The sequence below is a fragment of the Coturnix japonica genome, chromosome 6, assembly GCF_001577835.2.
Source record: "Coturnix japonica isolate 7356 chromosome 6, Coturnix japonica 2.1, whole genome shotgun sequence".
In the NCBI taxonomy this organism is placed as follows: domain Eukaryota; kingdom Metazoa; phylum Chordata; class Aves; order Galliformes; family Phasianidae; genus Coturnix; species Coturnix japonica.
The window spans coordinates 11,292,243-11,305,583 of NC_029521.1; the positions used below are offsets into that span (position 1 = coordinate 11,292,243).

The window sequence follows — 13,341 nt, forward strand, 5'->3', positions numbered from 1 at the left end:
AGCTTCTTTGAATGGTTCCCCTCACACCCCCTCCCTTTCACTTTTGAGTAATTTGCTGATGTTTATCTACCTGGAGATGCATAGATTAGATTGTTCTCAGTAACCTTTTTGGTGCACGATCTGTGATGTGAAGTTTCTACATCTGTAAGTTTTTGCTCATATTTGCTCATGTTCCATTTTTCTTCTTTCCTAGATTCAGTGTATACAGCTATAACTGTAATTCCTTATGCATGGGTGTTAGATATTGTCAAGGGATAAATTATTAGTTGAACTTCATATTATTCTTTCCAAAGTCTCAGAACTGGCACATAGACATGGAATGTATAGATAATTTTATTCTGATGTTGCCAAAGTATGATCTTGGTTTATTAGAAAAGGAACTGTTCACAGAATTTTTTTTTTTTTTTTTATAAACTATGATAATCATTTGTAAATATTCTTATCTTTTCATTAAGCAGCTATCAAAGAATGATATAATTTAGTAGAACAGATTCTCATTGAAGAGTAAGCATTTATTATGTATTATGGAATGTGGAGATAGTAAATAATGGTTTTGTTTTGTGGCTTTTTATTTCCAAAGCAAATCTCCTGTGACAGTGCTGTGTCAGAAGGATTTTATTTCTACTACACCATGTGGTATAATTCAATTGCAATAATATTGTTTGAATGATGTTTCTTATCTTGAGAGTACAGATGCTTAATTGCACTACTGTTGCAAATCTTCATTTTAATTGTCAAGCTCAAGTACTTCCATCATAGGGAAAAAATATCATCCATAGCCTGCTATTTTGTCTAATATCATGTTATCAGTAAATTAATTTCTCTAAAGCAGCAAATATTATTTTAATATCATTAAAGATCTCTGATCATTTTTTTTCAGGTAATTTCAACTTACTGAAAGCAGAAATGAATTTTTTTCAGCTTCCTTATTGAAACAGTACTTGTAAACTTATGTAAACAATATGTATCAGTCTCAATTTTTAAATTTAAATGCACTGAACTTTAAGATTTTGTCTTTATTTTAGTCTTAGGAAAACAATATAGAATGTTTAAATCGACCATTATTTAACCCTTTTTAAATTTAAATTTTATTTTAGCAACATATCTTTCTAAGAAAAAGTAAATGAATAAGTGAGATGTCAGTAGGAAAAATAATTGAAAAATATGATTCATAGAAAAATAGTTACACATTAATATACATTCCCATGAGTATTGTATGTGTGGTATGCAATAAATTACACTTTTTCATTTATAACTGGGAGTTTTTATTATTAAGTTTCTTTAAAATACCAACCTTTATCTTAAGCAAATTTAAGACAAATAATGAAGGTAGGATTGGATTTTTCTAATTTGGTTTTAAAATTCAAATGTTTGTATTCAAACTAGATTGTAGAACTAAGGCAAACTATGAGTTCCATCAGCAATTTGAGGAATGTTTTTGATAACGTTTGCATGTACAGTACATTATATAAGTGCATACATATACACCCAAGAAAATGTTTGTATCTTTAGTAAGCAACTAAGGAAACATCTTTTTAGCTTTGTTAAATAGCACATAGTGGCTAAAGGTAGTACCAGTTGTGACTGGGGAATCTTCTTCTGTGAGAAAGATAGAAGTGTCAGGTTGGAAACTTAATAAGTATTTTGCTATTTAAGAATTGTACCTTTCCAGGTACAGGTTTTCCTGCAATTCTCCTTATCAACTTCAAGAGTCAAGAAAATAATTTATACTGTCAATTGTGCTGATTTTTAGTTTGATCAAAATGTCTGTGGAAATTTACTGCATAAACAGATTAGTAGTTTATAAAAAGTGACTGAGTAAAAATGGACATACTGAAAGCAGTTGAGTCTTTGGAGTATCTCCCTTATGAGGAGAGGTGAATAAACTTGGTCAGTTCAGATTGGGGCAGAGAAGACTGAGAAGGGATCTGATTAATGTTTATAAATATCTAAAGGTCAGTGGGAGGCAAGTGAATGAGTCTAGGCTCTTCTCAGTGGTGTGTAGTGATAGGATAAGGAGTTATGGACTAAAATTTGAACATAATAAGTTCCATGCAAGCATGCCGAAGAACTTATTTATGGTGGAAGTGACAGTGAACCAAAACAGATTGTCCAGAGAGGTTTGGAGTCTTCTTCTATGGAGACATTTAAGACCTATCTGAAAGCCTATCCGTGCAGCTTATTGTAGGGTATCTGCTTTAATAGGGAAATTGGACTCAGTCTCCAGAGGTCCCTTCCAACCCCTGTGATTCTATAATTCTGTTTTGCAACTGGTACAGATATTATTTCTATTAAAATCTTTGCACAGTAAATAAACTTGTAGTTTTTTTTAAAGCTATATTTGATATTCCATGGATTACTGCCCTGTGTGATTAGATGATATATTTGCAAATAGTTGTACAGTTGAAAGAACTCCTACAATTAAATGTATTTATGGAAAAATGCTCAATAGCCAACATTCCTATTGAAAAATATGGAACAAATTTTCTTTAGGGCAATATTAACATAATATCGTACTGCTTCTATCACACAGTAGAATCTGTTGTATGAGTGTTGTTATTAAAATGAACTAGCTGATCACATGTGTTTCTGAGCTTATTGGAATCAGGCTAATAATTACTAGGTGTAGTAAACACGTCTTAAAACAAGCCAGGCTGTCTCCCTGCTGTTCATGTTGTATTTTTACATTCACAGCTACTGAGGTTAATAAAGTAAAGGCAGTCCAGAATAATTACTATTTCTGGGGCATTGGGGGGGGAGGGGGAAGCGAGCTTTATTAAGCAGAGAGATGTCTTTATTAATTTTTTTAGAAAAGGAATAGAAAGTGTCTATACAGTGCATTGCTTATAGTACCAACATTCATTTGAACCAACACATCGTGTTCAAATCAGTGAAGGTTGTGTTGTTTAGATCCTGTATCCTGCTTTAAAATTCACCTCTACATATCTGTGTATTATCTTCAATTATTTGTCAGTTACTGAATGCTATGGATCTTTTGAAATTCCCCTGTATCTCATTATTTCACCTAATGTTTTATTTCAAAATACGTTGAAAATTAAGGTTTTCTATAAAAGTTCCAATGAGATTATTTTGAATGAAATACCTACCTGCTTATGAAAAATGGCAGATTGTATTTCAGACTTGTTACTGTACTTTATTCCTTCTCCTCCTTATTTTCCTCATATTCCTCATCATTTTTGTCCTCTACAAGCATCTTTTTCCCCCAGAGAGCAATGCCGGTGCTATGTGCAGTATTTTGTTTACAGTAGTATAAACATTTTCAGCCTATGACTTCAATGCTGAAATAACTCACCTCTTTCATATCAACTCTTACCTAGGAGCCGTACTGCAGACTCATTGATGTAGGTTTTTTTCTGCATGGCAGTCCAGGCCAAGCTGTGGTTTCATTGCATGATGCAACTTCACCCTTTTTGGTTGTTTGTGGGGTTAATTATAATCTAATATTGTATTGCCTGTGCATGCTAATGTGCTTACCATAATGGTGTATACTCTGAATGCAGCCTAAGCATCAAGTGCATGAACTGGGATTAAAGGAACCCAAGAAATTATAGAAAGCTGAGCAAATATAGATTAATCTTATCAGTATCTCTAAAAAAGCATAAAATGAATAGATCTTAATATGTATTTGTACCAGGTATATATATTCAGCATTTCCAGCATATTGCAGTAGTTTATGGACTAGATACAGAACTGTAGTGTGATCAAATTGTGGGAAAATTGAGTGTTCCAATTATCCTGCTATGAAAAAGGACTGAATTATGTCAGTAGTGTTCAGAAAATTAAAACTTTTCCTGCTATTCACTTAAGCAGCAGGTGACAGAGACAAGAGGTAAGATTATAAAGATTATAAATAAGTAATTATTTATGAGGGGTCAAAATTTGGGCAGAATTTTGAAGTTATGCTACTAAATATCTTACAAATTAATTTAAAATGTATTTTTTTTTACAAAACAACACTAAAATGAAATTACTTGCAGATAATTGTAACATCACTCTTAAGTTTTATTAACTGAAGACACTGACCATCCTAAGCATATATTTATTCCTGTGTTCTAAATCATATTCAAATAAATCCTACATCAGCACAGTAAAAGATATGACTTAATGCAAATCCTATTGTTTCCCAATAAAATTATGAAACAAGTACTTTAGAAAGTGACATGAAACGTTTTGTCTGAGCACAATTTTTAGCACTGTTGGTCAGTGCAATCATCAGGAGTATGTAATCAGAGGTTACATTCTGTACATTTTTTTTTTTGTCAGAACAAATCTACAAATTGATATTTGATACAGTAAATGCAATTATTTATATTTCATTTCCTTAATTTGGTGGTCAAGTAATACAAAATGTTATAAATGTAAGATGCTAATTATGGACAGATAAATGTTTACATAAAGCCAGAATGTGTTTTTTAGTCTGTACTTATTGGCAAGTCACCAGTAACATGCAATAAAATCAAAGCAATAAACATGGGATATGATTTCAAATCTGTAGCTGTTGTCATGTCACCCACATGCTGTTACCTGGCCGTTCTGACACTATCTACTATTCAGGATTACTTAAGATTTATTTGTTTAGTTTTGTTTTATTCCTAGATACTAACTATGGAGTTTTTTACTATTTTTTTCTTGTAATGAAGGACAATTCTTTTACCAATGTCAGCCTGGTCAGATGTGTATCTACAGGGCAATGTTTTGTTTCTCCACCTGAAGTACAAAATGGGCTATTATTACACCAGTCCATTTTTGACTCCATGTGTAATCCTTGACTACACATCCTGTGTTTGTGGACAGCCGCCAGGATAAAAAGGTGTTGGACAATGATGTGCATGTTTGCAAGCCATGCTGAGATAGTGCTAGAAAAAAAAAAAGTGCTGCTATATATTCATTTTATTACATCATTATATGCTGTTCTTACATTGATGTAAAGTGGTTTTATACCAGGCTTGTGATAATTAATTTGAGCAACTGCTACAGGTGTTGGCAATATCTTATTCCATTTATTAATGGAGATAAAGTGACTGCTAAAAAAGAATGATGTACTGCCATTAATCTGCCTAAAAAGGGCTTTGCCTTTGTCATTTAAAAATGTCACTGTGTTTGAGACTGTCACTCAGGCTCCAGTCTAGTTTCCTGCTCTGAGAAGTTGAACTAGGAAAGAGTTGAGTTATTATTTTTTAATTCTTTCTTTCTTTCTTTGTTTAAAGCATTTGATTATTACTTTTTTTCTCCTTTATTTTTGCAAAGTGAATGTGGTTTTTCACAGTCTTTCTTGGGATCAACATTTTGCTTTAAATATGTGGTAATCTGCTTCTAAGGCTACTAGTAAACAATCAGGTCCCACAGCTGGAACAATTAGGACATGAAAACTCTGTAGATCATAAAATGTATTAGCTAAATCCGTAAGGGAAGCCACAGTGGTGGATGAAAAAACTGCATGTATATTAGAGTGCTTTACTTTAAAAGATATTTATAATAAAGACTCCCCAGGGAAATGAGATTTTTATTTTTTTTTTAAAGAAATGGATATGTATACCTTACGTATTAGGCTATATAGATATTTGAAGGACCTGTATGTTAATAGGGTAGATAAGGCTAACTGGTTCTTGTGAAGAATGGCAGAGAGAGAATCAAAAGTAATTAAAATTTGACTGGGGCTAGTATGTTTTCTAGCTTTATGCATTGGTTTTTATTTGGTTTTGGAAGGAATATATATATCATTCATGTTTACATTTTAGCCATTAAAATATGAGACAATATTTTTTGCATGATGAAACTGCATGTAGAATCTCTGAAATTTTAATTAAGACAATAAAACACAATATTGATTTCTCTGCATAGATAGTAGATCTGTGTAGAAACTATATATGCGGTAAACTTTTTCAGATTTCTACCACCTTTTGTTACTTTTATATTTCACTGTTGTGTTAAATTATTCATTGGCATTAAAGCCAAGTAGTGTACCTTATGTTTGTTACTTCTCATTCAAAACTGGATAGAAGTTATTTTTATTAATTAAGGTATCAGAGAAGGGAAATTCCAGAAAAGACAGTCAGATGAATGAGCTGTACATATCTTAAGACTTCAATTCATCTGTTACTCTTATCACTTTCACACAGGATAGTTGAATTTAGGCTGTAAGTTTTTGAAGAAAAGATTTGTGTTTTTATAATTTATGATATGTAAGCAAGCAAGAAGCATATAGGATGAGTACTCGATCATTTGGAGAAATCGAGTGTTTGCTATATTTATGAAGCAAAAAATCAGATCTTAGTTTTAGGATACCCCAAAAAATAATTAAATAGTCTCAATATAGTCAGTCAAATAGGATAAGTAGAAGATGTTCTCATTTTTGAAGATAGCAACTCTTTCCTCAGGGTGCAGTCAGATAAAGATGATGTGAAAGTTAGACAACAACATAAACAGAATTAGAAGATAAAAGATGCTGGAATTGGGGAGTAGTTGGAGCTGAAAACTAAAGATGATGGTGGGCCATTGAAAATCCCATGTATATTTGAAGTTGAAAAGTATTATTTGCCAATGTTTTTTAAAAAGCTGTGATTCTCTCTTCTCCCTAAAGAGTTCATTCCAGTTTTTAAATGTATGTTTCTACTACAAAGATTTTATGCCCCTGGTATACTTTTGGCTAACTTAATTTCCATTGTTCAATTCAGTGTGAACATGGCAAAGTGCTTATGATTTCAGAAGCGTCATATTACAGTTTTTTCTTTTCATATCTATAATTACTTTCTCTTGACCAGAGTAAACAGCTGCAACTCCTTGACATATTTTGATAAAGAGCATTAAAGAAAAACTATATTAAATTTTATAAGCAGATAAGAAGTAATAGAATGAGGTCTTATTACAGAGTAGAACCATACAAGATTGCCAACTTTACTAAATAGCATATGTAATTTAACAGAATTACCATAGCAGAGATAATTGAAGTAGCTTCCGAAATATTGTCAAAAAGAGTAATAATGTAATTTTAGTTGAAATAGTATACTGGAAGTTTTCTCTTAAATGCGCCATTAAATTCACAGAAATCTTTAATTAAAATGTGTACTCTAAGATTCTTGATCCATCCTTTTACAGCAGTGTCATCAGTGAGATTGTCTTCTCAAGTTAACGTAATATTATTTGCTACTACCAATGCTAGTATTCTCAGCCTTTGGTACACAATTTACAAAAGTAATACCAAGTAAAATAGTATGTACTTTACTCATGCCGTTCACAAGAGAACTCTTCTTAGGCAGGATCTTAGGCAGGATTGAGATTGTAATGGAGTATTTTACAAGGAAGTGCAAAGTACTTTAAAGGTCCCAGAAAAGGTAGAAAGATTGGCATAGGGATTTTTAGCTCTCAGATTCTGATAGTTTAGCTCCACTGCAAGAATCTCCCTTTGGTTTGCACCAGTTAGTAATTAGAGAAGATATACACTGCCACCAGTTGACGATGTATATCTGTTTTGATGGTATTAAGAACTACACCATTTTCAGAGTGAGGAATTTCAATGTGCGTACTTTCTGCAGCATCTAGCAGTTCAATATAAAAATGAGAAGAAAAAAATATTTTAAACATATGCAGTTTTAATGGATAGTCAGGGGAAGATAAGAATTTGATTTTGCTTGAGTTTTGTGGTTATATTTTACTATGGTAGCCAATGCAGAAGCATAATGTACTTAAAATTCATCAGAAATTTGAGTTAGGAAGATGAAGGGTGACAACATTGTATTGGGAAGTGATTTTTCAACCAGGAAAGACAGATGAGATTGCAGAATATATGGTCATATTTAGCAAAGTGCAGATATTGACTTATTTGCACTATTCCTTATTTCCAATTTTTTCACAACACAGCCTGCATCACCGAGTTGTATTTGTGTAAAGTAGGTAGTAGCAAAGTTACTTATTTCTATCATTAGACAAGTTGTCAATTGTGTGTAAGTCTGTAAAAGTCAGCAGAGTTATGCCAAGGAACATCTCAGGCATCTGAAGTAAGCTGGTATACCTGTGTTCTTAAATTGTACAAATTTAATTTCACTGTTAATATATACATGTGACAATAATAAAAAAAATTAAAAAAAAAAATAAATTAGTGGTTTCTATCTTTCCCACTGGAATTCCTTCTCTATTTCAGTTTCTTAACTGAATTAATTTTGCATGAAAAACTGTAAAATGATAGCTTTTTATTCTCACTACTTGTGACAAGTACTTGTTTTCTGATATGGAAGGTAGTATATAACAATTTTTCTCATTGTAGAATTTGATTGAAAAAATCTATTTGACTGTTTTATGGGTTTTTTGTGGCTGGATGAAACTTAGTTTACGAACAGAAGAGTAGACATGCACTACGAAATCAATATTATTTTCTTCTGTGAAATGTGGATAAAACTCTTTGAATCCATGCAAAATTTGTGTATTTGTGTAGATGGATTCTTAGATCTAAATCAAATCAACATTCCATGGAAAAAAAGAAGAAAGTTTTATGCTTCTACCACATGAATCAGGGAGGTGAAAGAAGCACGTAGAAAACCTAGTATAACTCAAGCAACTGATTCTTAGAAAAATCTTTACTAAATGGTACTTTTACACAATGTATACTGATTGTGTGTTTTTATTGTTACTTATTACTTCTGACAGTGTATTTAAAAAAAAAAAAAAAAAAAAGAGGAAATTCGCTGATTTTTCCCCACATTAGACTAAAAGTTTGTCTAAGTTCAACTGTGAGCTATGGACATAATATAGAAGTAGGTAGTAGAAAGCATCTGCAGAACAGATGAGTCATTATGCTTTCTTAAATTAGATTACAACTAGAAAGATAATATTCTAGTGCCAGCTTGTGATCTGTCAGACTTTAAAGAATAACAGATGTTGTGATAACAGTGAAGAAAGGGAAATAAGGTATGGTGCATATGTGTGAAAAATAGATCCCTTAAGGTGCTTGCAAGCTCGTAAGTTAAGCAATAGTCTCAGAAATGTGGAAGATTTGTAACAGTTCATTTTTTTAATCTTGATTAAATTTATATTTGTAGAATTTATTTTAAAATTGAACGAAGATACTGAGTTTTTGTGATTCTAAGACTTGGTTTGGTGTTGGTGAAGTTAAGGTCAGTTACATATGGAAGAAAGTGTTGAAAAGGCAGGAATGGAGATGCAACAAAGTAAGGTGTATATTAAGTAAATATAAACTCATTGCATATTGAAATTGTGGATTAAAGAAAGACTGAAAATCCCTGTTTAACCCATTATGAAAAGTTCAGTTGAACAGAGAATATGTAAAAGGTATTTGTTGAAGTCCCAAAGGAAAGAATTATTAGTTTGAAGCTTTCTGAAGGAATAGGAAGGAGAAAATGATAGGTAATGTGGAGACTCAGCACAGAGAATGTACAGTGAAAAAGGTGAAAGACAGCTGAGCACAGTCAGCATTTTAACTATGAACAGAAGCTTCAATGCTGAAATGTGTTGGTGGCAGAAAGCTTTCTGGTTTTATATGTGTGCACATTGGAGGAAGAGTTAGCTTTAGATGTAGGTGGTTGAATGCTCAAAAATAACTGAAATATATTGTTAGTGTTGACCAGATAAGAAGGTAAATAGAAATGATCACAATACTATCCTTAAACTTATCACAATTATGACAATTGTCTGTGAAATTCTTTAAGGAAGGGATTGTTCCTTCTTTACGCACAACCTCCAGGTACACGGAAGTTAGAAACTATCTAAAACAAAACACATAATGGTTCTAAGGAGTTTTATGGATCCCAAGTCTTAGAGCTGTGATAAATTCTCTAGTAGAATTTGCTGTCTGGGAAGTTGGTTCTTGCCTTCATTGAAGCATTTTTTCAGGTCGAGCTCTCTGCTCTTCTTATGGGGAGAGAAGACTCTAGTCATCTCGCATATCTTTTAGTACTAACTGAAAATGCTAGTAGCAAAGTTTCCCTGCTGGTAGTTGACAGCATGTCAAATGGGAGTGAAGTAATTTAGAGGACAGTTACCGTAAAAAAATGTAATTGGCTTATTGATGTTACAATTCAAAGGAAGGTGTTATAAACTGAGAAATTTAACAAGCTGTCTTGCACTCAGAAGGTCACTATATATATCCCAAGAAAATTTTCTGTGACTCTAACTTGATTAAAATATGAAAGCCATTGAAGTAAGAAAGGGTATTAGGCTTTTTGTCATGTTATTAAATACCCCTGATTCTTATTTAATCTCATTAATTTAATTTTTTATTTTTTATTTTTTATTTCATGGGGATAAGACTTGCTGGGCATCCCCGTTTATATTTGTCTATGTTCATGCCTGCTTACATAAAGAGATTCTTTTAACAGTTTATTCTCTTCTGAGTAGTACAACTTAACTAGAGTAAAAGGAATAGAAATTGTTTTAAATTGAAAGAACTTTACTTTTAATAAATGATACATCTGGCTTTCTTCTCGATATTGTACTTAGTCAATATGTCATTGAAATGCAGTTAATCAGCTATCCATAACCCCTGTAATCTACCTTCTCCATGTTGTTAAGAATATGTTTTAAAAGGGTACAAATGGAAACTGTCATATCAAATTTGTGCCGAAGTTTTGATTTTTTTTTTTTAATTCTAAAGTTTGTAACATTGCTTTTTCTTTTTTTGTATAAATAAATGAGGGAAAATGGTATTACAAATGATTGTAAAGTAAAAAAAGAAAAAAAAAAAAAAAGAAAAAAAAAGAAAAAAAGGGGGAACTAAGAGTAAATGCTTACTGTGGACAATTTGGTGTGGTCAAAGAAGATTTCTATACCCAAGTTGTTAATAGGTATTAATTTCAAATTTGAAAATACCAAATGGAGTGTCTTCAAGTGATAATATGCTAAAAACTTTTATAAATGGAGTGATTTCTCTCAATTATTTATGTGTGTTGATTGTATTTCAGCCACCTCTATTGGTACTTCATTACATAATTGTTGCTTGATCTTAAAATTCAATATCATCGTTGAAAATTTTTTCTGAAAGAAAATGATCATCACTATATCTTTTTGTGCAACGGGCAAACTAAGAATTTTCGTGAACTATGAAAATTTATCTTTTTATAGTATGTTATTTTATTTCTCAGACAAATTAAGCTTGTAATGATTTTTATTTTAGTTTAAAAATTTTCAATTTTACATATTGTTTAACTAATGTTTTATTATCATACACTTTATTTAACCTTATTTAGAAGATAAATTTCCTTATAAAAATTAAGACATTAATTTAGGACCCTTTTCTTAATTTCTAAAGTTTTCATTAACTTCTGAAAGCTCTAAAGGTATAGAAGCCTGTGTGATATTAACAACAGTTCTTTGCTGAAATTAACACACAAGTCATTTTTTTTTTTTAGGAGATTTATGTATCTTTTGCATAGCATTTCTCATCACCAAAATCTTACAGAAATTGTAACGAGATTAATGTGACTTAAAATGGATTGTCTTGTAGGCCTTTATATTAAGTGAAAAGTATGTGAGGAAATGATGGTGTGTCAAAAATACAAGTCCACTTCCTTACATACGAAGACTGGAATACAGAGCTGGAAAATGAAAATTTGGTGGTTACTTCAAGTACAGAGCTTGATATGCACAACACTGGCATAAAGTTTGAATTAGTAGATTAACAGAATTGCTTACTCTTACTTCTGTATGATATTCATGACAGTGAATGCACTTTAGCACAAATTGATGCCCAGGCTTTGAGATGCAATTAAAAATGGGCTGTGCAGCTTCTATCAAGAAATTAAATGATGCAGGAAAAAATACCCATGAGTTCTTCAAGTTAGTTGCTTTGCAGAACCCTGGTAACATTTTCTGAAGACTTCTGTGGGAAGTTTCATATGTGTATTCTTGTGGAAACAAGTAATTTCAGATAGGATTAAAATGCATGCAATTTTTTGCCCTCTCCCTCTTGTTCTATCACTACACAGAGAATACCTCATTAATTAACGAGACTCATTCAACACTTCAAATTAACCAGAAATAAGTGAGAATAATAGAAAATACAGAGAAATTGGTGATCACAGTAGCTAATTGAACACTGGTAGGTTCTTTTGAAGTAAAAAAAAAGTGTGGTTCATTCATTTGCTCAGCTGTGGTAAAAATCATTTCTGCCTGCTGCAGAAAATGTTTAATGCAGCTGGAAACATCTTATCAAAATTTAGACTCATCTGTGTAAATTAGATCAATTTACTTAATTCTCATGTAGTTTTTCCTGCTGACTGAATGGATTTATACCTATGATGCCTTTATTACTGGGTTTTGTAAGAGCTTGTATTGCCATAAAATGCTGCAATAATGAACAGAACAGGTAAATATAGTTAGCATGAAACTGGAATGAGTAACAGTGTTTAAAGAGCATGAGAGAAAGGAAGAAAATTAGTAGAGGGTTTGCCCATGCTTGGCAAACAAATGTAAAGCTCTGTCCTTACTGCTGATTAGGCAAACTAAGTCCACTGTTAGCAATCTGTATACAACTTTTGTATTAGATTTTAGTTCACAGTTGTGGTGAATAACTTCATATAAACATTCACCTGAATAAAGCCACCAGCTTCAAATCAAGTATACTTTTACATTTTCATTACTTCTCTAGGTTTTATATATAGGATAGGATTCTGAATTTGTCATCTGGATAGATAACTTAGAAATTGAAAATAAGGACTATATCTGAAATGGAAGATGCTTCAGGAAGAGAACTAAAAATGAGGTTATCTCACCAGAGCTACTGGTAAGCAGCAGTGTCAAGTTAGGATTAAATTTCATTGTTAAGAATGGCTAATACTGCAAAGTATTTTGTAAACACAGTGATGATATATTGTATATTAACTAATTTGTGAGATTTTGTAGTTTTTGTAAAGGAGAATGGTGCAAAAGGAGAGCAGTTAGCTGCAACCTTAGATGAACTAACATTCATGATAAGTAACAAATCACTGTTTGAGGAAGCTAATGAAGCTATCTCTAGCCAAGTTAAAGTTGGTGCAAATCCTGTTAGCTCCATTGATTACCTGCAGCTTTTACAGGTACTTAACCTTGAGTTAAGGGTTCCAGCCTGTGTATATACAGGAGTGTTCATTCTGCTTCTGTTGTATTTCCTGTGGTTCCTATTGATAGGATGCATATTGTCTCGGTGTATAGCCTACCTTATTTTAACAAAATACTTTACTCTCAATAATGCCATACAGAAACTGACCATTCTGGCTTATTGGATTTCATTCACACTTTGTAGCAAAAACTATATCCGTAAAGTACAAGATGCTGCTTTCTATCCTATATGTTAACATTTGGCTTTTCTTCCCTTCTGCCTGCTGTTCTAAATCA

General features: G+C 32.1%; 1 protein-coding gene across 50 annotated transcripts in view; it reads left to right on the forward strand.

Annotated features, from left to right (window-relative positions):
• Positions 1 to 13,341, forward strand: part of KCNMA1 (potassium calcium-activated channel subfamily M alpha 1) — a 412,923-nt gene that overhangs the window by 230,658 nt on the left and 168,924 nt on the right. For 14 of the 50 annotated variants that reach the window (XM_015866684.2, XM_015866674.2, XM_015866673.2 and 11 more), the window contains one exon: positions 3,339 to 3,362. The exons of the other annotated variants lie outside the window; for them this stretch is intronic. In XM_015866684.2, coding sequence (XP_015722170.1) covers positions 3,339 to 3,362 — 24 coding nt within the window. The remainder of the gene's footprint in view (positions 1 to 3,338; positions 3,363 to 13,341) is intronic. 50 annotated transcript variants of the gene reach the window in all.